The sequence below is a fragment of the Diadema antillarum genome, unplaced genomic scaffold, assembly GCF_040938485.1.
Source record: "Diadema antillarum isolate AM-2024a unplaced genomic scaffold, OU_Dant_1.0 scf00000055, whole genome shotgun sequence".
NCBI lineage: Eukaryota > Metazoa > Echinodermata > Echinoidea > Diadematoida > Diadematidae > Diadema > Diadema antillarum.
The window spans coordinates 299383-325939 of record NW_027270944.1 but is presented as its reverse complement, the minus strand read 5'-3'; the positions used below and the strand labels follow the sequence as shown (position 1 = coordinate 325939).

At 39.6% G+C, this 26557-nt stretch overlaps 1 protein-coding gene across 1 annotated transcript; it reads right to left on the bottom strand.

The window, feature by feature from the left end:
- Window positions 1-24435, bottom strand: LOC139715789 (proton-coupled folate transporter-like). The gene is made up of 6 exons (XM_071627329.1): window positions 24299-24435; window positions 6942-8046; window positions 6508-6639; window positions 4884-4967; window positions 2600-2756; window positions 1-424 (listed from the first exon to the last, which is right to left on the bottom strand). The coding sequence occupies exons 2-6, from the start codon at window positions 7975-7977 to the stop codon at window positions 325-327; spliced, it is 1509 nt and encodes a 502-aa protein (XP_071483430.1). The 5' UTR covers window positions 7978-8046; window positions 24299-24435; the 3' UTR covers window positions 1-324.
- Between the last annotated feature and the right edge of the window lie 2122 nt (window positions 24436-26557).

Below are 26557 nucleotides of genomic sequence, written 5' to 3'. Positions count from 1 at the left end.
CTACGGCCAGCTGCGTTAGATGTCAATGTCTAGATCAGACGAGATAGCCCTACGGATGAACGACGAATAAAGATATTATTCCAAAATTGGTGCCTTTTCCCCTGTCATAAACAACAATTATTTTGACATTTATGTAAATTAAAACATGTATGATTCAAACAAAATAAAAAGAAAATAGAAACGAGATGACAGAGTATGAGAGAATACAACTGGAAGTTTGAGTGACCTCGCTCCATGTGTGGATGTCCATCAAGACCGTCGCAGGAGATTTTTTTTTAAGAACCAAATTCGCAGATGACGGAGGCTGGTTAGGAGGATGACAAGTTACTGGTCCCTCTTCACCAGCTGGAGTTTGTCTCCCGTACACTCGGGGTCCTCTAGTTCGTCGTAGTCGGTGACGTTGTTTTTGAAGCACTGCAGACCGCTGCGAGAGATGATCGGGATGCGAGAAGAGACACAGAATACAGTTATAGACGTGTGTATGTGCGTGTGTGTGTGTCTGTGTGTGTGAGGGGGGAGGGAGAGGGGAGGTATGGCGGTTCAGTGGTTAAAGTACTAGACTCTCAATCAGGAGGTCTCTAGTTCGAATCTCTAGGGGGTAAACTTGTCAATGCTGGGGTAATGATATCAGGGACTCTTTTGAAGAACGGTGAGGACACTGAAGATAGGGGATACTCTAGACAGATAAGGTATTTTTTACTTACGACTCTTCATCATTGATAACTATTGGTATCATAACTATTATTATCACGTATATATACGTATTATTATGGATTGTAACAAAGGGATATTATGTTACACATATAATCATTATTCATGTATTCTCGAATACCACGAATAGAGTGATATGTGCTTACATAAATTCATCTGTTATGAGGGGTACGGAAACCAAAAGAGTACAATGGTTGTCTTTATTCCGTCATGCTTGTGGGGTACAGGTTTTAGTAGGACAAAAACAATACAGTTATTGCACAAATCAACGTGTGTAAGCATGTGTGGCCCGAGAAAATGGTGTTTTCCCCTCTGCCATCCTCTGTTGCTATAGTACAATGGCCATGAATGCCGCTCAACTCGCCAGGCGCATTAATATCGCTTAATGCGTGGAAGGATCCGACTTGGAAAGGGTGCAGCGAGAGAATTTGAAAGCTCATTTACGCTCCGCTATACCCAGCCATGAATGAGCCGAAAATGAGTCGACATGGGCTTGATTACGGAGGACATAAATGGTTCATCAAATTCTAATTTAAACACCGCTGCATTGGAGAGTTCGGCATCGGGTTCTAATTGAGCACAGCCAAACATGAAAAACGGCGGAAGAGGCAACAATATTATATCCCTCCTCCACTAGCAACTAATGGATAAAAAAGCGCGATACTTGTCTTATTGGCGGATGGATGATAGTATGTTGGTCTTTCCATTGTGGTTGCTGCGCGACGTGTGTACAAATTAGGGCTATCGCCAGGAGGTCTCGCTTTGGAAGCGCGGTAAAAAAAATCTGGACGAAGACAGCTCATTCACGCAAATTTTACGACGTGTCAATTCACCGCCAAAGCGGAATTCAACTAATGGAATAGGTGTTTCGGATCAATTGTATTTAATGCCAAGAGCTCATCCATTTATATATATCTTTCGACTCTTCGTTTGAATAGGATACGTGCATTTGCCGACAAATTTAGATCTATGCTTTGACTATTCGTTGTTTACATAGGCAATGCGTTAATGAGAAAAGAAAAAAAGATATACCAAATGAATATAAATTGTAATTTGGGAAAAGTTAAGTCATGTCTAGGTCAAATGGTTTGATAAACATAAAAGACAGGTGAGACTGTACCAAATTTCTGAAATTTGAAATAAAATTAAAACACAAGTTCATTACCACTCATCTGCATAAGATGTGGATGGTTGAACACACGTCCTGGATATTATCTATATGTATTCACCTTGTTTAATCATCACTCGACTAGTGCTCATTCAATTAACGACACGAAACCTTGTCGTATCTGTAGCAGAAATCCTGGTCAGTTAGACATTGTAGAAAAAAAAGATAAATATGATACTAATTCTAGTTCCTATCAAGTATTTGCTCGTTTCTATTAGACGGAAACCGCTTCTTACTGACCTAACCCCTTGTGAACCTTTACGCTCTGCTGCATTAAGCATCATCGGATCAAACACATATAGGTGAAGTCTTATTTCAGATTATGCAATGGTGTTGAAATGATTCAACATCGCTAAAATAATCAAAGTACACTAATACGTTTACAGTATTTTTGTTTTTGTTGCTGTTGTTGTTGAAGAAAATCTTATGGAATATGTCAGAAGAGCTTCCTTGTTTCTTACCGCTACACGGATGGGTATAGGATCAGTTATGATACCGAGGCGGGATTAAATCTAATGTCGGAAGAGTCGAAGTTTAGTTGAGTTTTACAGCAGTTGCGGAGAGTATTGGTAGTTGTAGTAGTTTGGGGGCTTTCTAGTCCATCCAAGTACAGTCATTGTATCTTCTTTGCTATGGACGTTTCGTTGGTACGCTGCCTAACAAACGTGAGTTTGGAAGGGGTATTAGATACTCTCATAACGGCATATAATCTATACTTACCAGGTTATGACAATCGGGATGACAACGATGATTGCTAGTACGTAGAAGGTCAGGGTCGGCTGGGTGTTGACCGTCCCCGCGTAGATGGCAAATGCCATCACTTTGGCGATGAACTTCACCGTGTTCCCGACGCATCCCGCGTACGTGAAGACGGATACTGGGTTATATAAAGATCGGATGTTGAAGGTGGAGAAGGAGGAGGAGGGGGATGATGATGAGGAAGAGGAAGAGGAGGAGGAGGAGGAAGAAAGGGAGAGAGAAGAGATGAAGAGACGATTTATGATACCGGCCAATGAATACGCACCAAGCAAAACGAAAACCATATCTTTATGTACCGCACGACAAGAAAAAAACAAAAACAAAAACAAAAACCAAACGAACACATAACAAAAACAAAACCCAATTACTGGTATATAGTAATCCAATGAAGGACACATTTTCACGCGATGGCTCTTGCGTAAGTTAATCACATCTCGTGACATACATACATACATACATACATACATACATACATTTACATACATAATATATAATCAGTAAAAATAAACGTTAATGTGTACAGAATAGAGTGTATCAAGCTTGTCCTTCTGCTTTCCTAACTGTTACGTGTCAAATTTGGAAAACGAAAAAAAAAATCCTGCAGTGGTCGAAATCTCACTACGTTTAGATTTGCTTTTTAAAACGTGCCATTCACAAATACCACTTCACCTTCTTTTGTATACCTTTATGCTTGCGCTTGTTTCTTTAGTAATTTTTCTTCTTTTTCTCCTTCTTCATTCCTTCCTAGTAGTATTGCTTTTGTTGCCAATAATACAAGTTAAATCTATTTCTTCTTTTCCTTCCTCTTTTCTTCTTCTCTTCGTGATAATTTCCCTTCACTATTTTTTTCCTCATCATAGTGCTAAAATCTGAAAAATTCGAGGCACAACCCAAAACATCACTGTACACGACTTAAAGCTGATGTGGGGAAAGTGTTCAGGTACATTGAACGAATGAAAGTCGATAAACGTCAACTCTTATCTGGTAAATCTAGTCAACCCAGTTTTGAATTCGGGATTATGCCCCATTTGTGCTTTGGTCCAATATCTAATTTCTTTCAACCTGACACATGTGAAATGTAATCATGTCTTCACACGTTTTGAACTCTGTTTTTCCCCGAGTTCTCCCCGTTCTTCCCCTATCAGTTTTGTCAAAATTATACACTGACAGCGATAAGTCGTTGATGAAATTCTAGGTCAATATTCGCAGCTTAAGTTATCAAGGCGTGAAAGAATGATGTTCTCGGAAATATACAGGATAATTTGACATTCCCAATTCGTGAAAATCTGGACCGTACTGTATATGACTTTGTCATCCCTGCGAACAACGGAAGTGGTTAAGCTGTTCCTTAAGAATGCGGAAGTGCAGATGTATTACAAAATGGAGAATGGTAACTTATTGGAAACCATTTTAGTCACGTTATGACAACACTACACATCTCGCAAGTAAAATCAAACCATGAGAATACGTGTTCTGTAATTCAAATGCGTTATGAAAACATCTATTGATAAAATAAAGTCGCTTTATTTCCCCCTTTATTTCCCTCTGTCTCCATTATGGGAGAAGTCCACCCGGAAATTAGTTTGTGTGAATACAAGCAATACATTTAGAGGAACAGGACAAGGACAGCTTATGCAAATTCTGATCAACACAAAGAAAGTTGTGATAAGTTGTGTCAGTTGTCATAACTTTCTCAGTTTTGCTCAAACGTTCATTCTCCTGTTTTTTTTTTTCTTCTAATAACCTGCTTCTATTCAGACGAACTAATTGTCGAGTTGGAAGGTCGCTATAAAGTACAATTTTTTTTTAAAGCTAAGTGTGGCCGTGCTTACACAATCCTCCACCACGTTAAAAAGAAAAAGAAAAAGAAAAAAAGACTATAACGGTGTATACTTATAGGCCTACATACTCAAATGTTATGCCCACGTTCACAGCAGAGGCTGTCCCTTTAAATAAGAAAGCTTACCATTGTCTTGCCGAACGTGGCAAAGAGTAATGATGTACAATTCATTTTACGTAGAGACATGCTAAGAGGACAGATTGTAAAAAAAAAAAACCAACAACCTCATATATAGTCCTCGGGGGAGATATAGATCCATGAAACTGAACTTCTATCAATTATCTGCCGTGTGAATTGTAAAGCATGTATATACTAATCCCAGATGACACTTTGAATATGAAGCAATTTATCATGTTTTCTCTTTATCTATTCATTTTCGTTTCTTGCCGAAGCTCTATACAATACCTTGCTCGTGCTCGTTGACCATCTTGGACATGAGACCGCGGACGAGCGGAGCGATGAAGCTGGACATTGCGCCCATGACAAGGCCTGCGCAGTATAGCGAGAAAGAAAGAGGAATGAGGTATCAAAAATCATCTGACGTCATGATGTCGTCATTAGTCCATTTTAAAGGGCGTTACCTCATGGAGACAACTGATGAAGACAGATCAATTAAATGCATTCAGAGCTACAGCTGATCATTACTATGTCTCTCAATTCAATTTGTTATCGTATTTTTTCTGTCGTTATTGGTAATCCGTAAAAACAAGAGCTTGCACTTTTCTTGAGAGATTGTGCGTTATATTTTCCTGTGCAAAAAGGTTGTCATCGAATGATTTGGGGTTTTCCCCACCGCAAAGTAGTTTCTGAGATCGGAAAAGTTGCATGCATTTAAAAGCTGACAGATAAACTGAAGAGAAAGAAAGAGAGAGAGAATGTACATCATGATTGATGGTGTAGTTACATTTAACTTGAAATGTGATGATAGATAACACTAAGAGACTAAAAAAAAGGAGAAAACTAGTAGGATTGAAATTTGGTAATTGTTGTTAAAAAAGAAATTAAAGAAAATCACTATCTTTTATATGTTCTGGCAAAGAAATATTTCAATACAAGCGCAAAAACTTTATTTATTTGCTTATACATCACGCACTAAGCAAGCTCTTCTATTTTTTATGTGTGTTTTTTATATTTTTGTGTCGCAATGATAGTTTCAATTTGGATTTCGTAATTTTGGAATGTTCAACAACTTTCTCATCAGTCACAATTTTGCATTTACTTCATGGATGCAACAAGGAAAATTGCATTTCCGTCTAATTAGTTATCATATCATCTATTAGGAATGATTTCATTGACCAATGTCATTAATGATATAATGTCAAGCACATTTCAGCTTGGTCTGTTTTCACTTTGTTCTGTCTGCGGAATATCAAGAAGGATCTATTCATTGAATGAAAATGTAGATTACATCCAAACGTATGGGAAAGGGAAATGTGCGGCTCATTATCTCGTAAACCAATAATGCCTCAGACAAGAACGGATTAGCGCACTTCATGTAAGAACATCCTTCAGTAATGACGTGAACGAACGGCGGAAACCCACTGCAGCGAAATCAAATATCCATAGCATTGCATCAGATGAATGAATAATCACTTGTAGCGCTGACTTGAAAACAAAGGAGAAAATGAGGAGGAGGAGGAGGAGGAGGGGGGGGGGGGATCGGAGATGCGGAAGATGAAATATGGGGAGACGGACCAATGAATATACAATCATACGTGGTTCCTAATATATAGAAATTGGAGGAACAATTTCTGAGGCCTCTCTGATTCGACATTGATGAAATGAATCTGGTTCGGTTTCTCGTCTGCTTCAGCTGAGCGAACAGACAAAGATTGAGTGTAATCATCCCGTTTACTCTACCGTGTAGATTTGATTGAAGAAATACAAGCCAACCCTAATATATGAAATACCGTAACTCTGAAACCCATAATTGCGTGGGAGGAAATATTGCTTGGCATTACAGAATGAAGGCACACTCATGTCATGTAAAGCATGTAGGATTAAAAAAAACAAACAAACAAATTCTTACCGGCGTAGAGGACAGGCGTAGTCTTCGCTAAAGCCGTCGTCAAGCTCATAGCCATGGCGCTGATCAGACTTACATGCATCATCCAGTAATCATTGTTGAAGTGATATACAAATTGGCCACCAACTAAAGACCCTGTTAAAAGAAGAGCAAGAAATGTGCTGATAAAAATTTGCCTGTTTTTTTAATGTCATAGGCAAATTTATTCTTACTTCTTTTGTATTTCCATGTGGTTAAAATCTACTAGTACACACTACATTTGACATTTGCAACATTGGAATATAATTTGTCTATATTTTATATATTTTGATGTGACACGTGGAACTCTATTATCATCTTTATGGCGTCATTGAAATTTCAGTCCAATTATTCCCAATCTCAATCAACCCACTGACTCACGGAGAAGTCGGTACCCCGAGTTCTCTCGATTGTCTTACCTACACCGGGAAGTATTAACGAAACGGCTGTATAGAAGCCCACATCAACGGGCGTCCAGCAAAACGGCTTCGCCAAACCGTAGAGCACCACGACGCTTTGGCAGCCGGAGACGCTGATGAGGGCGAAGAGGAGGACGCTACCAGCTGCTATAAGTTTGATGTTGCGCCTACCCTCCGTGATTTTGAATAGATCACAGGCAGTACACACGATCTGTTTAACAGTGGTAGTACTCTTAGTCCTGACTTTGGTTTCTTCGTCGACTGTTTCTATCAGTAGAAATGGCGATGTAGCGTATAGGAATGCAAGTATGAGTAGGACCAGCGAAAACCAATACGAAGATTCGTATCCGAAACTTGAGATAAGGTAACCGTTGGAGATCTGGATGGCTCCGTTGCCGAAAAAGTACACGCCCTCCGTCACTGCGATGCGCAGAGTCCGCTGCCGCTTTTCTGTGGTGTCGGCTATATAGGCGTGGGCACCAGCGAACAGCAGGGCGACACCACCGGAAATGCCCTGTAAAAGTTCGGCCAGAAAGAAAGTCCAGAGAGGTAAATGGGTGTAGGAGATCAAAAGGAAGAGAACGCACTGGACGATGTAACCGAGGCAGGGTACCATCATGGCCACCTTCCTTCCGGCAAGGTTGCTGATGGCGCCCACGAGGATTGTGGTGAAAAGCGCGGGAAACGTGGACATGGCGTAGAGGTACAAACTCCACACAGCCGTCTCTTGCTGTATCTTGTCCTCCAGTGTATCGGTGTAGTTATTGTCGTTGCACAGGGACGTCACGGAGAGGTTAGCCACGATCGAGTCGTAATGGTGCTCCTCAGCGATGCGGGACTTGAGGTACTGGAGACGTGTGATGACCATGGCTTTCCTGGCCAGCGCGATCAGCAGGAGGATGGGCTCCACTGTGATCCACCTCGACCGGGCGCGGTCGCGGTCCGTCCCGATGATCGCGCTCTTCTCCGTCTTTGTCCCGCATGACGTCAACTCCGTGGCCGCGACGCTCCTGTTGACTTCTCCGTTCACCGACATGGCTGTCCGCCGGGCTGAGCTGGCCGCCGAGTCTTGGTGTCTCCCCTGGTTTCAGCTGTCCTTGTATTGCTGCAAAGACATTGATACGAAATGGACAATAAGATCGCAGTCAAGTCTGGGTTCTTGTAGAACAAAGAGACATTATTCTGGAGTGATCCGGATATATATCTTGGAGCTCGAAGTTTGATGCTTATTATTTTCAAAAGATCTATCTAATTTACCGAATGGTGTTACTTAAAAATCACGCATGATTCACGTCATAATCTGATTTCAAGAAAGAGGAGGATGATTAACTAAGAGGGTATCGAAAGACATCCCGCCTTCTCTGAAATTTGTTGTTACATTGATAGAACACCCACATCGGCCTACGCGTATTAAATAAAATGGGATGTCAGCGACATTGAGTCTATATGTCCGTTCAAAGTTCACACCCAGGGCCCAATTTACTTCTTGTGGGTTGCTAAAGTATACATTAAGTCTGCGAACACATTCAAATGTAGTTTTCTTGCGGCAAAGCTAGGGGCAAAATGAAGAGAGAGTACCAGTAATGAATAAAACGAGAGGACGGTTGCGGTCGGCCAGACATTAAGGGGGCAGAGAGGAAGAAAAACGGAGACCAGATTATGTTAACATCAGAGTAAGATCACTTCGATATTCTTCGAGATACTTCACGCAATGTAATCAGTTTCCAACGACAGGCGAGGTCCTCGAAGGACGCACCCCCCTCTCAACCACTTCCGGTCGTAGTCCCTTGCCCCATTTATGCAGCCGGAGGGAACCGAACCCCATCCGTTCTACCCCCTCGCCGCTTCCCCCCAAAACCAGTGGCAGCGTTGTAATATAGTCGAGCGCGGACCGCCAATTTAAGGCAAATCTATACTGTCCGATCCACTTTTTCTCGTTTCCAGAGGGTATTAAAGCGCTGATGCTCCCCCACTATCTCTACCTCTGTCTATCTATTATCCACGTCCCCGTCCGCCTGATATGTCCGATACGTCATTCTTGGTTCTCCGTTAAACATCCACTCCGATTTGTCTGCAGGCACTGTCGACTTTTGCGCCAGCGTGTGCGCGTCTAGTTTTTGACCTCGAGGCAAAATCTGGTTTTGCCATCTTCTTCGCGACAAGTATACGCCAAATTTATTCTGGGGCAATATCATACTGTATAAATGTGGAATATCGAAAGCTACTTTGATTTAACCATGGACCTACATGGTTTAACGAATACAAAGTGCAAAATCATTGATGTAGTCATGGAGGTAGATTCTACCTCCATGATGTGGTTAATGGCGACAGCCTATCACACGCAAACGTCAATTTCACTCGACTTTCTCCGGAGTTACGTAATAAGGGCGCGCGACGAGGCAGAGAAAAATCGAAAGTAAATGTCGAAGGTCACAATTAGGAAATCCCCATCGATTCTCTGTAGGTGTAAACTCGAGCAGAATAAAAAAGCGAGCGATCTTTACCAAGGGTTTCAAGGATGTCATTGGCCAGGCAGTTAAGTAGATGAATTAAGTTAATGTGCTTCGCGTTGTTGTGATAATTTGAGTGGGTTCTATATTGTAAACGGCCTCAAGAAGAAGATAACTTTAAGTGATATTAACGTCCACGTACACACATTCTCTGGAAGATATTTCAAATCACATGCTAGTGAAATCACGGGGATTGTGACATTCTGAATCACACACGCACCAATACCAACGGGCGTGGATGTCATTATATAGGGCGATAATGTCTGGGCAAACAGTTTGTGGACATGGCTTTTCTCCAAAAATCGAACCATCGCGCCCCTGTGTACACGCGTGTACATTATCCGGCTTCCACTCTAAACGGTACCGCAAACCTCCGTTACAAAAAGCAACAGATTAGCTCTTTGAGCACCCCTGCTGTTTGAATGATGTAGGCCTAGGTTATCTCACATAACCCATTGCCTCTGGTGATGACAGAGTTAATGGATGGGAGATAGCTTATTGTTTTAATGGCCGGACTTGTCTTGCGGGACTTGCTGTCTTTACCGTCCTGGTAACGTTCACCACATGAACGTTCACATGTGCACAATAAACTTCTCAATAGTTACACCACATTACCATGTTACCTTTATCATTTTATGCGATAAACTACCCTTATTTATATTGTTAATACGTTAATGGAAAGCGTCTTCGGCATCAAAAGAAAGAGAGTTCCTTCTGCTCGAAAATCCTTTTGAAGTAAAACTACTTCTCGTCCTTGTCTCATCAAAATAAAAGCAAGCGAATTACGAAGCAGAGGAGAGCTAGAAAGCGCTCCGCGGAAAATTATCATTTTTTCCTTCACCGCCTAGATTGGCATATATCTGACCGATGTTTAGATGTTTGTTACAATAACTCAATCTTCTCACATTAGTTGATGGTTATTTTTTGGGTATATTCAACCGACAGTTTTAAGAAAGTTTGTTCAAGGCCTGTCATCATATCTTGTTGTCTTCGATGAAACATTAGAACGACAACACCACCACCAACAACATCGATAAAATTACTGCTCATATCTACGAGCTTTTTCTTGAAAAAAAAACTGTAGCCTTGATTGTACTTTAATATTCTACACTGTTCTAATTTTGGCTTTGTTTCTGTAATTGAGAGCTATACGCAATTTCAGAGGAGGATTTTTTTTTTTTTTACCAACTATTATATGACACGATTATTAGGGTGTGATGTAAGACGGAATTTGTCCCTACTCTGTCTCATATTATTATTGCATGTATTTAGTTTTTTTAGCGTTTGCCAATACATTGTTTCATTTTAGCAAGTCACGACTGTGGGATCTGGAGCAATTATCTTTTGAGCGGCTATTATCTGCCGGTTGTGACTATGTAAAAAAAAAAAGCTACACACGTTGCTAATAACAAAGATGGAGTTAATGCTTTTGGCAATGTCAGCTGAATTGTCCACTACAATGCAGATGCCTTCAGAGAAGAACAATGAAGAAAGACTACAACTACCGGTACTCCGATACCGAAGAAAGATTCAATATTTTGGCAATTATCTCTTCCTCCTCACTAAAAAAAAAAAAGTCAACGAACCCTACGATCTGCCAATTATTTTCGCATCGAGGCATGTGATGTATGTCCTGTCGCGCCAAGGAATTTAAACGCGCCCCGGTTACATCACCGAACGTGCTGGATGGGTGCTCCCTTAGCCCGTAATAATCACTGGCACCACAATTACTTGCTAAAATCCCGGAGTTAATCAATGTAATTGAGCACTCATTTAGCCCATTGAGTTCTTCCTCGAGACATTCTTGTGAAAGCAGCAGCGAAAACGAGCTTAAATGAAAGCAATTAGTCGACAGTTCTTGCCTTTTTTTTTCAGAATGTTCTCTCCCAGGGTCTGTTTGGACACTTTCGTTTCCCTTAATGGACGTCAGCATCTCAAGAAAACAGATATCAATAATTTCTCATGCAAAAACTATGGAAATTTTCATAGTTATTTTTTGTAGTTTAAAAGTTTAAAATGTTCACAGTTTCAGAATTTCGCATTTTTATATATCTTCGATAAAGGCTCTGACATGTACCTTCGATGGGGCAAACTTAAAGTACACACACACACACGCACACACACGCACGCACACACACACACACACACACACACACACACACACACACACACACACACACACACACACACACACATACATACAAGCACATTATATGTGAACACAGTAGTGTATGAGCAGAGATTATAATAACCCGATGCGCACGTTTCTGTTTCCGGTATTTTCCCCTATTTATTTTCTCTCTCTCCCTCCCTCTCTCTCTCCCTTTCGTTCTTTCATCTTGACAGCTTTGTCACTTCTTATTGATATTCCTGTCATTCCCCGGAAGACCTGAGTTATTGTTGATTTTTTTTTCCAATCAATTGTTTTTTTCTTGGAAGCGTGATGTCTGATTCTCAGCGAGGAAAATCTCATGGTGATGATAGCAGTAAGTGACGGTAACAAGGTTGGATACGGTCGACTACGGTATGTGACATTAATTATAATTTTGTCGCAATTACGATAATGCCTGAATATCGATCAAATTGAGGGCTTGAAGGTTTCCGCTGAATATATAGAGTGAATCAACCAAGAAAAAAACCCAACAAGACACAAAAAGAAACTGCATGAATTCACTGTGCTTCAGCTCACTCAACAATCATCACTTGGAGATGTGTATCGATTGATTCCTCTATGCAGATGCACTTGCGCTTCCGAAATGATCTAGCAGTTAGGCTTTAAAGTTTGTGCTAACCGCATTCAAATTCCGGTGTCTTTTTAAAGGACTACAATCACTTCTTCGAAAACTAGGAACAAAGCGGTAGTTCCAAGACTCAACAGTATGCAGAAACTACAAATCTTCATGTAATCTCATATAGAGGACAAGTCGAGAGTCAAATGATCAAATTTAATTGCTCTGTAAACTCTCAGGCACCATTGACGCCTCGTTTCATTCACACACCCGGATGTCTCCTTAATTTCAATGATCAATCTGAACCCGTGCCGTGAGATGGGCCTTGACACAAATCTGTGGTATACATGCTATAGAGAGGGCAGAGAATTAATGCAGACAAATAGAAGTAATTAACGTTGACACCAAACAACACAATTGGAACGATGATTACGTCGCTTGTCACTGCACATACTCTTTTTTTTTTGTCGGATGACGTCAGGCGCAGGAGAAAGCAAAGATGGGGGAGAGGAGAGCTGTATCGGAGTGATGTCATAATTAAACATCGCCAGCTGACAACACCCACTCCGGAAAGTGGACCTTGATTTGTCGACATAATTCGTTTAATTGTTGAACTTGAACTTTAAGGTATACGGTTCAGAATGGTAGATATATATGACAGATATACAGATAGACGAATGTTTAGACAGAAATAAATAGTTGCATTGAGGGAAAGGGGTATATAATATATATATATATATATATATATATATGTATTCATACATGAAATATATATTCATTACATATTTATATATACATACATGTATTTATATCTATATTTCTGTAAATATATATATATATACATATATATATATGTATATATATATATATATATATATATATATATATATATATATATATAAACATGTTGAGAATTCACGTATTGGCTCCACGAAGAAATGAAGAAATAAGCTGGTAATTTTTTTTTTTGGCCAATAAAGAATAAGTTTTATCGAGTTGAATTCTTTATTGGCCAAAAATGCATTACCAGTTAATTTCTTCATTATATATATGTATATATATATATATATATATATATATATATATATATAATGAGAGAGAGAGAGAGAGAGATGATAGACGGTTGGAAGAGTCGGGGTCATCCCCCTAGACCGGCACCCACGAGTCATACAGCCCACGAGTTCGACAGATACAACACAAGGCTTAATGTGTCGGTCTCGTGGGCCTTGCTAGCTTCGTGTCGAACTCATGGGCTGCATGACTCGTGAGCTGTATAACTCGTGGGTGTCAGTCTCGTGACGTGCACCCGAAGAGTCTGGCGATAAACCTATATAAGATAGTGTTTAAGATTAGGTGACAATGAAAGAATAAGTCTTCATGATGGTTCTGATTTTAGCAAGAAATAAATCTGATGAAGATTATGAACTAGATAATACGCATAATTATGTCCCATGTAGAAATTAAAAAAAAAAGTCTAAAGACAATCAACGCCATAGGTAATCGTTAACAAAGTAATGGTACACTGCAATACATAGACTCACATCGATAGATTAGCAACTGATTTTTCCTGTCTTAGCCTGTTTGCGCCACTTTTGCCCACGCACGTATGTTAATCTGCGAATGAGTTCGTCAAGACTGTCTGTAAATTGCACAAAACTCTTCGGCTAATAGTGTGCGTCGTTGGAAAGATTGAGCGTCAAATTATCTGGCTAATTTAGGTGAGATTTGTTTGCGAAGCACTAGACTTATGTCATGTATGAATGAAATATAAGCGCGCGAGAAAAAAAGGGGGGACGAGAGACAAAAGATCGTGAGCTGAATCATTGCACATTTATTATCCCGACTGTTTTGTTTTCCCGAATTGTCGTATTGGTCAGATATTGAAGGATGTCATACGGATGTCAAGAAGTACGTGTTTTCTTTGTTGCTAAGGCTACTATGTTTGACATGTGCCTGCCTCGTGATTTTCGACAGCGTCGACATGAGCAGTCCGGATGAATATAAAGCGTTCCCGGCATAAAGCAATCCCATTTGATTCACAGATTGACTATAGTTATAAAGATTATGACAGTTTTAATGGTTATGATGACAAGGAAAATATGACGACGATATTGACACTAACATTAATAATAGAATTAATGGCAATAATGACATCAATAATGATTATTGTGTTGACAATGGCATTGATATTTCGTTTTCACCGCAATCTATGCACACTGTATACACGGTATAATGCAAATCGCTTTGTGGAAGATAACAATCTCAAAACACCACATAATAAGCACTTTTCGGATATTCAAAATGTCATACAATATACAACGTGTAATGACAATGAATAAACACCATCTGGTGTTATATAATCCATCTTTTGATTCCTACAATTTTGTTTAGTGCGAGACGTAAGTAGTTCTGTTTTGCCACCGTGGGCGAATATCTTCATAATATGATATAAATCCAATATAGCAAAGGCGGAAGGGGGGGGGCGAATAGGAGGGGATTCTTGAACTATTATTTCGTCGTTCCCCACTGATTACCTGATATCTCACTCAGTCTTCGTATGTTCATATGTTTCATTGTCGTTTCATCATTGCTTTCGTCAAGTTCGACCTTTCTCTACAACATGGCTTGATTGTTTCGAGAGAAAAACAGTTGCTTCGACTTCGACAGATGTGAATATATATGTATTATATATATATATATATACACTGTATATATTGTATATATATATATATATATATATATATACATATAAGAGCTTGTTTCCAAAAGGCGCTAAATCCATCATTTTTCAATGGATTTAGCGCCTTTTGGAAGCAAGCTCTTCATCTATACATAACATATATATCAACAGATACTAGTATATATATGTAAATATATATATATATATATATATATATATATATATATATATATATATATATACATGAATATATAAATGTATGTCATCATATCATATCATAATTATCGTATATATAATATAAATACCTTTGACTACCTGACTTACGAATTAGGTTACATGCTTATTATCACTATACAATTAATACTAACAACATCTATACTCTCAATCATTGTCATTATGAATATTTTCCATTTGTCATCATTTATATTGAGATATTTCTATGCCTGCATGAATGTACATCATATTAATTATTCCATGCACAAAAAGATGTACAATAAAAATGTCTACGTTCTACAGCTATGTTATCGAGTTCTCTACTTCACCTCATCATAAAACCGCGCAATGTGCGATGCACTCCGAGTAGCATGATGACAATATTAACGATATTAGCAGACAATCAAAGTCACTTAGATTTCAGGACAAGTTACAATGTTCATGCTGTAGAATACATGCCCACCATCTCCTTGCCTGAGTTTGCGTGGCACTGAGTGAGGTGCACTACATGCACTACATAACACGGAGGTGTGCCCAAGATCACATCGGTAGCAACTCGAAAAATATTGTCGAATGATGTTGCATATGAAGTCGTGGACTTAAACACAGTCATGGTTAATCTAATCGTATTTCATTCTGCATAATATAATTTATATTTAACCTCGACGAAAGATACTCTTTATCCCCGCAATTTATCTATTTCATCAGTACTTATAGACATGCAACATTGTCATTTACATTCTAACCAGCCCCGCATCTGCGCGTTGGTATAAAGGCGCTGATAATCTTGTCAATTACGCGTCTAGCCATGCACAGACGAGTCGGGTCAAACTTTTGAACTCAAATGACATCACTTCTTCGACACATCGGTATTAATTCAATACCTGGACAGTGACACGAATGTGACTAGTTGAATTATTTGACATTCGTCATGTTCGTACTCAAGTACACGCACAGTCGTCTCCGCGCCGGTTCTCAAAATTTGATTACTCTTTGTACTCGCTCTATGTAGTCGCATCTTCACCTTAGCATTACTGCTGTTGGTTGCGTACACAGAGTTGCCTGGCACAACTTCTATGCTTCGAATTCTAATTCCATGGTTTTTCTTTTCCATTCCATTGACCGAAGGAAAAACTTTACTTGAACTCCTAAGTGCGTTACATGAACATCGAAAACATTCTGACCAACAACTACGATTTATTATGTTTCTTCATGTATCAAGTAAGTCTTCCCTGCAGACAACACGAGGAACTTTGGCGATATTGGGCAAATACTTTTCATAAACACGATGCTATAAACCGTTTCGTCTGTCGTTATTGCATTTTCTTTTGGGTGTGTGTGTGCTTGTGTCTGTGCGTCATTGTGATATAGGGAGATTGGACTTCCTCGAACCAGTCCGTGACTTCGAGCGAGGGAAAACAAAAGACGCACAGAGAATCCAATATCATTCTCAAAACACAACATAATTGTAGTTTGTTTTCTGCCGGTATGAATTCTGCGAGCGTGACTACGCGGACATCTAAAAAAAAAGTCGACACAAAAATGTTGCTCGCGCGCCCCTTTGTTTACCCAATTACGACTCCGAACCCCCAACTTAGAACAACTTAAAAGCGATCCGATCATATCATGCAAACGTAAGAAATTGGCGCGGACATGAAAGTCTAACAGTGAACATGCGTTGTTGCCAATTTATGACGAGGTTAGCGGAGGGATGTTAAAAACCTAATTTGACACGAAGTCACCTGTTGTGCAAAGTTGAAATGACGTCATAGTAAGCAGAGAATGATCAAGAAAAGATTGCTTTCGAAGCTGAATAAGAATCAGGTTGAGAAAAGTGTCTGTTGCAGTCAGAAAAGACAGGTGACAGAGGAAAAAAACGCTACGCGACAGGAAGGGCAGTGGTTCATATCGCGTTATAATGGAAGGGCAGTGCTATCAACAGAGGTATAATCGAGCTAAGTACATGTAATACCAAATGTTTGGCGTAATAAGATACACACATCAGACAGGGATTTGTGTTGAAAAGGAGGAGGGGGATCCATGAATGACCCAAACCAGGTTGCTGATACTAGTTCACTTTGAAGAAGTTCCCTTAACTAAATCAACACAGAGTGATTCTCCTTGTTCATATCAGTCTCCTTCTATACTTCCACATCTTCTGTAGATGACGAAGAGGTCTAATGCTGATTTTGCAGAAAAATGATAAGAATGAGAAGAAGAAGACGATAAACACGCAAACAAAAAAGAATTTAAGGAAAAAGATAGATATAGAATATACCTCGGTATTCCTTCGCTAAATAGCATCGGAGTAAAAAGATGTAAAGCTATGACTCTGCAAGATTAATGTTCATGTTAATGAAAGATGTGACATCAGCAAGCTTTCGTCTAGCGACCGCTCTATGAGTATCGCGCCGCTATCACAAACAGAATCCAAAACATTAAAAACAGTCTAAAAAAATACGAAATGTGTTTTCTAATAATAACAAAGAATGGTGAACTAATCAAATTTTGCAGAAAAACAATGCAAAAAATACATGAATAAACTGATGTAAAACGTATAACGAGATAGACGAAGAAAAAAAAACAGTGTGCAAAGATGAAACAAATCTGCCTTTTGACGTGCAAATATTGTATAAATACAATATACGTTGTCATAGAAACTGGTGGCATTTCTATGGAACCTGCAGGTCTGGTCAGGGCGTCCATTGCAAATCACATGCAAACGGTTATTATTCCCTTCCTCCCCCCTTGCCAAAGTGCGCGCGAAGACAACATTGGTCTTTCGCATATGAGAGCTCAAGTTTTGCTCGAAATGTCTGTTGCGTATTTGTTTTAGAGTTTATAGAGGTTCGTACCATCCTAACAAGCAAAATTACGTCCGAAATGAGTTTGCGGTTGTGAAATGACACGATTCCAAAAACGTCTTTGTCTCTCCGCGGACTCCGCCGACACCTTCATTAGACCTGAATTTATTCCGCCTAGAAAAATGTTTGGCGAACAATAGAGAGAAATCGATAATAGCGGCCAAGTCAGCGCAGCGTTACTTGTCACGTGATCATGTAGCTACAATGTGGCAATCAAAACACACCTTTGTCCGCCACAACATTTGATCGATTTTTCCCGATTGGGTGTTAAGGCAGGCTAAACTCCTACGCTGTCGAGAAGATCACTCTTAATTAGGATGGCATGGCGACAGGCGTGAAGTCAGATTTAGAGAAAAGGGGGATAGACAGATAGATGGTAGATTGAAAGAGAGAGAAATGGAGAGGGAGAGAGAGAGAGAGAGAGAGAGAGAGAGAGAGAGAGAGAAGGGGGGGGGGGGAGGGGAGAGAGAGGTCTTCAAACGAAGCGATCGGACTGCGAAAGATTTGGTCCTGACCGCCCCGCCCAATTGCGGAGCGTCGTTGGGCGTTTTGAGACACTGTCCTCGCTTGATGCCGATTTCTGGAGACACAAACACGCAATCCATCTGCTGCCACGATGGATTTAAGCATGAAAATAATTCTCTGATTTTTCAATTTTGTAGACAAATGGGTTACGATTTATCAGTTGATTTGAAACCAAGGACAATGTCAATATCTTAAGCTCGCTTTGAAAATGGCTCCCAAGATTCAAGATTTTATAATCACTTTGTATCTCTCAGCGCGCGTCCTGCATAGCACACGTTTCAATTTGTTACCAAATGAGAGCAGATTCGCGTAATCTTTGATATGTCATATGTTTATGATATAAAGTAAAATCACAATGAGTAAGTCTGAAAGATCATAATTCATCCATTACACCGAGCTGTACGCACTACCACGAGCGTTCAGAAAAAGGAAAATGGTCGATCCATTTAAAAGTCAAATTCACGCAAGAGAAGGGTTGTTCGAAACCGAGGGGAGAAGCTTTCTGTGTACTCGATTTCAACTACTGAATCCGCAGGGAGTGTGCCAAAACCAAAATGTTGCTCTTTACGAATTCAGGACTTGCTCGCCTGACGAACCGTAGTATCGTGTCTATAAAAAGCTAAGAGGAACGATGTATCAACATGGAAATTTCGTTTAAAAGAGTGTTTATAGTGTCATGATTTGCATTAACACCGCAAGGTAAAAACATGTTAGCAATGATAAACGTAAAAGAAAAGAAAAGAAAAGAAAACACACGCCCAGAGAAAAAAAAGAGAATGGAATTATTATTTGTTCTTTTAAATTTGGCAACACATTCATCACCTTGTTACCAGAAAGGTTTGAGTGGATAAAGTGACCATCTTTTCGGAATGCATAATATTTCAGCGGCGAGAGACGATGATTTTTTTTTTTAGCCTGTGGTCATCCGATTTATCGCGCATGCGCAGTGATCAGGGAGAAATGAGCAACACGCAGAGCGGATGAATACTCCAAGGGTCAAGTTGTATTCCAAAATCTAAAGCTCGAAAAACCTAACAGAGAGAGAGAGAGAGAGAGAGAGAGGGGGAGAGAGACTCGCACACACACACACACACACACACACGTGCACAGACTTATATACAGACGAGAGAGGAGAACTGTGTTGTTATACCTTTCTAAGTTTTCGTTTCATGAATAGATGAATAATTCCTCTCTTTCTTCCACAGCGGATTTCGCTGAACACGATGAGGGGCCCTGATGAACAAATAACACTCATACGATTGTCACATTCTGTAACCATCAAACAGTCTATATCTGCTGAGAGTTCGATATATCTTTTACATCATTACATTTTACATTCGGTTTTGGCCTATATTCTAGTCGTGTTTGCAACGATGACTGTCTGCTATACATTTTCTCTTTTTAGTCTGAATGCGTGCATCTATTCAAGTTCTTCTATAAGAGTGATTTTATGCTGTCAATCTTTTGATGCGCCTCTTAGGACTTCCTCGTGGTTTGCCTTTCATGGCCGCACCCCAAAACTTAATTTTACTTTAAACTCGGAAGGCGGGCAGCTAGCACCAACTATATAGTGTACAAATTCTTCATTAAGATTTAGAAGATCACAATTTTACTATGTCCGCGAGGCACCAAATTCCTTATCGTAGTTAGTACGTAATTGGTTACATACGATCGAAATTCAGCGAAGTGTGAGTTAAAATATGAAACATGGACCCGCGTAATGTGGCTGTCTCTCTTCCGACGCTTTTTCAGCGCAGTCCATCACATCATCACGCATGTGGACGTTTTGTTGTTGTTGTTGTTGTTGTTGTCACAATGAATCTCCCACCCTCGTATACCGATCCAGCACTGCCATGACTTTTTATGTGCAATCCACTCACTCCTTGCTATGTGGAGTATCCAACATTCGTGTAGTTTTTGATGTGTGCCTGTGTATGTGTGTTTTCTTAACTGATTGGCTTATACACGGCAGCTTTGCTCATCAATTATTGTATACCCCCCCCCCCCCCCCCACACACACATCCACATAAAATTTCGTCATGTCGAGTCGAGCTGAAGTGTTAGGGAAATTGATTACTGAATGGGCACCATACGTACTCCTCTTTACGGAATAAAATTGAAAGTGCAATTGCAACGGGTTGATTACTTCGTGTCACAGTCGTCGCACGTTCGGTTGCTTGCCGTCATTTGCGTGTGATGTCAGAGGTGTTAATGCCGTCGTTGTAATGCATTCAAAATGCAATGCTTTTAACATGGATTGATCAAATTATCATGACAAAATGGTCCTGTAGAGCTGTGTAATCTGGAAAACATGGGCGATTTTTTTAAAGTTTTTTTTTTTTTAACGAAGAGGACAGAGCAGACGTCGTGCATTAAAGATTATCGATTATACTTGTCCCACTCAACCAATCAATATGAACAGTATGGTGGCAAGAATTGATATAAATTCAGAACGAGGACTGCTGTGAGTTTACACCTTGTCTCGGTAGAGAGACGAAAAAAAAATACCAGCACGCAACCAAACAAAATAAGCTAATGGATTGATAGCAGCCGAGTTATACTGTGTTGCACGACAATAGAAGTGAAAGGCGCTCTTTGAAAACAATATATTTCTTGAATCAATCATGTCTATCAATCTTTTCAACATGATAGACAAGACATCAGGTAATTGAGTCCGATGAACATCGCAGACAATGACAATACAGCTATCGATATCACAAAGTTATTTGTGATATCGATATCACAAACTGGCAAAGACGGCGGGAGGCAATGATAACAACAAAAAACCCAAACAAGCAAACAAAAACAAATCTTCAACTTTAAAGTTTCATCAACGCATAAGGGAGAGTTGGTTATTTTAGTTCGACATCATCCTGCGGGGAAAAATCAAATCCGCCTCGCCCAAGTCTGTTGTCGGAGTTCAAGTGGAAGTTTCCTCTTCTGAGAGACTGAATTTTCTAAAAGTACCTTTCTTTCTTCCTGCTAACAATCTTGAGAGAAGAATGATTGACCTCTGAGTGTTAACCGAAGACCCAAGAGCACTAGTAGGATCACCACCTGATGGTAACATCATTTTCAACAGTTTGTTTGAAGTTCAGTTACATCATTCATCTTTAATTGTCGCCCCATTTCTGTTAAACTTTCACTGCTTTGTTCGTCTGACTTCCACCTTCTAAGTTACAATCTAGTCAATCATTGGGTAGATTTTCCCCCTAAGTACAAAACAAGGTAGCCAGTGAGGTTACTGTGGGTGTGACATCGCCAGCCGGCATGCTGTCTAAGTATTATTAATGACAGCTATACATTGTTCATCATTGGTTAGCAAGTGACACGTGATCAGCAAAGATGCCAGGTCACGAAGCGCAGTGCTGACATCAAAGAAGTTCATTCACATCCTCCTCCTACAGGTTTTATAAACATACGCTCACACACCCACATTATTTTCGCCCCTCCCCTTTAATGTCGTTGTTTGTGCATGGTAAATATTCTCTGCTGGTCCATGGCGTAGGGACTGACAGGAGCAGACAAGACTCGAAGATCAAACTCAAATTGAAAGTTAAGATGAAGGAAAGAGAAGAGAAGGTGACAAGGGAAACGAAGATAATAACGAAAAACAAAAACATCCCTATAATGAACAAAACAATGGAGAGTATCACACACAGAGAAAACAAGAACATACAAGAAAGCGCAAGATTACATGGAAAATGATAAGGAGACGATTTAGGTATTTTTTTCTTTTATATTACATACAGTTTGTCCCTCCCCCCCCCCGAAAAAAAAATACAATCGAATTTCGCATCGATAATTTCAAAATGATTAAATAATCTTAATGCTATTTCAGGATATGAAACTATAACTTCTTATCTACGTCCTGCAAAACCTCATTCAATTTGGTCAGGCGGTCACAGAGAAATGTGAATTGTTGTTAAACATGTCATGGGTCCGTTTCTTCCAAGTTCAGCACTTGGATTCTCTTGGCATCCATAACAAAAATGAACTAAACTTGGAAGGAAGGGATACTTGACATGCTCGACAAGGATCCCCACTTTTCTGTGGCCACTGAAGCAAATCGAAAGGGATTTTCTGTAAGATGGCGGTTATAAGATATAGTTCCATGCCTTGAAACTGCAGTTTGATGATTCTCTATTTTTAAAGTTATCACTGCAGAAAGTCTCAATGTTTTTTTTTTTTGGGGGGGGGGGGGAGGTAGGGACATACAGTATATATTTGCATTTTGCTCCCTATATCAATGGATCATGGTCGCTAGCTGCGCATGATATTCTTGATACCACCTGTCCTTCAAAAACCCTAAAGATCACGAGCCCATGAAGACATCAGTTCTTCTGTCTTTCTCAAAAGCCGGTCTTTCTATAACGAGGTTCATCGCTCCTCTTGACTCCGGGTCGTCTACCCGCAGTAGGCGGTATATTGGCCGGCTGGTATAGAGAAGGGACGTACAGTGCCCACTCACGGAGAGGCGTTTTACCCCGAATCAAGTGTTCTTTCGCGCCATCTCGCGAGAAGTGAGTTCTCACATTGGATATCTCCTCATCCGTCTTTCTCACTTCGGCTCGCTTTTATACTCCTCCTCACCCCCTCCCCTCCATCCCTTTTCCCCTTCTCCAAGCTCTCTCTCTCTCTCTCTACCCAGCTATGATTAAATAATTATCTCTCTTGCTTTCACTCGCACGTGTATTTATGCCGCACATTCATACTTGCATGCACACATACACTTAAAGTAGCCAGCCGATTCGTTATTTTCATCTCAACTTCCAGATTAGATGATAATAAGAAACAAACAAAGGCGAGGAGAAGCATATTTTCCAGGTGACAGCACTGAATATACACAAACCCACGCACATAAAAATCCCACATACACCCTCCCACACTTCTGAGAATCGGTTGCAAGCGTTTTCATTACCTGCGTAAGCCTGAGAATGAATATGGTTCCACTCTCGAAGAGATATACTGTTCCAAGTTTGTCAAGTTCTTCAGGTAATATTACTCTCTCAAGGTTTGCTTAAAATAGTGTAAGCCACACTTGGCAAAAGTGACTGAGCATAACTGCTTTCTATTATCTTCTTACAATGATATTCATTGGGGAAAAAGTTACTTAAAGTCATGTTTCACTATCATCTTTTACATATTTTCTTCTCTTTGCTTTAAGGTAAGTTGACGTATCTTTGTTTATCCTGGTCAACGTTGAATACGATTGGGATCAAAGGAAAACATCAGTCATAAATTGTCAAGGAGTCTGTTCGAACTTACGCAAGCAGAAAAAATCAATTTTTGTTTTCTAAACGAGTCTGGATTTTATACTCTCATTTGTGAACAAGTCTTTAATTACCGACTCTAATTTCGCTTCTATACATAAACCTATAAATGAAGACTGTTCTGAAAATGAAGAAACTTTCAAGAGAAGGGAAATATTCGCGCAGCATGGAAATCATACATCGATCTCACCAGTGAATCGTAATTTCATATTTCTCTCACTGGTTAAAGCTTACTTTCGCGAGAATACACTCAGTGATGAAAGATATGTTCCTTTTACACTTTTCTTTTTCTTTTGACCGACGAGTCTGTTTCTTCGTCCAATATACATGCTCGTGTATTCTCGACTAAGCCTGCCCTCGGAATAAAATCATCTTGTAGTAAAATCGAGACTTCTCGGGATGGTAAGACACTGGATACGGAAAAACACCTGTTTTGATTCAGATGCTACAAACGAGAAGGAGTAAAAATTATATTTTTAGGACAGGTGCCGTCGTTATTGACCAGGTCGTGTATGTCTGCGATATAGCTGGGCATGAAATATGAATTACAGAGTCATACTCACGTTTCGCTCGGAACGAGTCCGCGAATGTGAAAAAGAGCCGATTATTCTCCGAAACATAAATCACAACATTGCCACTTAATCTTCTGGTCATCCCTCCGAACTCACAGGGGTTGCGCCTCGTACCAATTATATCTTCCCCCAACGCTGTAGAGAATGCTAATGCGAAGCGCTCGTCCTACCAGCGTGGTATTTAAACCCCCCACTCCGCGTGTTAAGCACCATCGATACGGGAGCAAAAGTTGGGCCTTAATGAGCAATAACCCCCTCTCCAATCGAGACTGGAAAATTATGAGTTCGTACGTCTGATTTGGAGGCGGCGTTTAGCGCGAGGCATGGCGGTGCGTCGACTCAGGTGCGTGCGCACACCGGAAGAGAATGCGTAGGTGGTTGGTTGTGGTGAAAAGAGCTAGTAAAGAGAAGTATCAAACAAACCAGTTCGTTGTAGCGATGTGGTCCGCTAGATCACCATCTGGAATGGGATAGCTTACGTGTATTATAGGCCAGAGCAAATCGACGTAGCCTTGTAATCCAAGCTGCACTTAAGCCCAAGGCTGCCGAGCCCGGTGCGCGGTATACAGAAAAATTATGAGAGCTTTACAGGTGTAAAAGCGGGTAGTGTCAACTTTATTAGGGTGATTTGTACATGGCATTATTAATTGTACTGTTGTGTTTTTTTTTAATTTAATGAATACAGGTCTCACACGAATGGACAGCTATGTGCTTGTTTGTTTGCTTTCTATAGACTGGATCTCTGGAAGTTTGATCCTTGTTTGTATGCATCCTGACTTTGCTTATGAATGATCGCCGGTGCATATATCCATGTACGATATTTGTCTAATGTCCCCCTCCCCCTCCCCCGCTTTCTCTTACTTCGAAAAATACCTTCTAAGATAATGCATTCGTGAAATTGCAAAATGTTTATTGTGGATCCTTACCAATGACCATACTCACATACTTCGGAAGTTTAAGTGTGAAAAGCAACTTCAACTCGAATTTGATAAGTAGTGGAAATAACAGCAACAATCAGTATGACAGAAATTTCACTACGTAGATCGTAGAGTAAGAGAATTAAATTAGTCCCAATTTTTTCTTTAATTTCAATTTATGGTGCACTGATGTGTCGCAAATGTGTCGCAACCCGACCACACATGCAAATTAGATGAAGTGGTGATATTTTCGCCTCATAAGTATCCCATTTGTTTCAACATTAGAATATTATGATGTCATGTCATATATATACATACATATATATATATATATATATATATATATATATATATATATATATGTCAATGATACTAAAACAAAGTCAATCCCCTCTCACTCTAAAATCCTTATCATAGTTACATTCACATCACTGATGCTTATAAGGTTACTCTACGACAGTATTAGGTATAATTTGAATAAACTTCTGTGGATCATAACGGTTTTTAAAAGATGATATTGCATAGTTGTGTCATCATAGACATTTTCTATATATGAGTATGTTACATTTTTTGCTCTTTCGAAGCGAACGGTGTCGAGTTTGAAATTAACCATCACAAGATGGGAGATTGATTTATTACAATATTTTGGGAGAAAAAATAACCTCACCAATGAATCACGAAAATGAAGACCAATAACTTCTTTTGCAATGGCGAGTTTCTTCATGAGATCATACACTTGATTATGAACCCTACATTAAAAAAAAAATAACAACAGCTTTTAGATTATGTGCTTCGGTCATCCTTGAGCCAATATTTTGAATTCTTTCTGCTAAAATGTGTTTATTTGTTTGTTTGTTTGTTTGTTTGTTTGTTTGTTTGTTTGTATGTTTGTTTGTTTGTTTTAATCAAGGGGTTAAAAGCCCTCAATCAGCCAAGAGGCTGTTTTTCAGAAAGGCCCTGAACAAAGTATTTGACATAAACAGAACAAATCAAAGATACAGAACGAAACAAAATCAAATCAAACGTAGAAGTAATACGAATATCAAAAAAAAAAAAAATAAACATACTCTAAAATCAATATCTATGTAACAAAATAACGATAATCATCTGAGGCGTTTATCTTCATTCAAGTTGAACAAACACTTAAATGTATACTCTGAGTACATTGTATGAATATTTTCGACTGAATCAACGGCATTTCCAAAGGAAGTGAGACTGTCTAATATACTAACATTTTCGGGGAGATCATTAGAAATACTTATGTCAGTATGGAAAATCCCTGTTTCAAAAAATGCTGTATAGGTTTTTATAGTTTGAGGATATTGCATGAATT

What these genes read in the sequence shown, in the direction of transcription:
- LOC139715789 (XM_071627329.1), bottom strand. Translation starts at nt 7,977, where the DNA reads ATGTCGGTGAACGGAGAAGTCAACAGGAGCGTCGCGGCCACGGAGTTG. An exon ending in TACGCCTGTCCTCTACGCCG is followed by an intron (nt 4,968 to 6,507) that starts GTAAGAATTTGT and finishes TATACTGCGCAG; the next exon opens with GCCTTGTCATGGGCGCAATG. An exon ending in GGTCAACGAGCACGAGCAAG is followed by an intron (nt 2,757 to 4,883) that starts GTATTGTATAGA and finishes TATATAACCCAG; the next exon opens with TATCCGTCTTCACGTACGCG.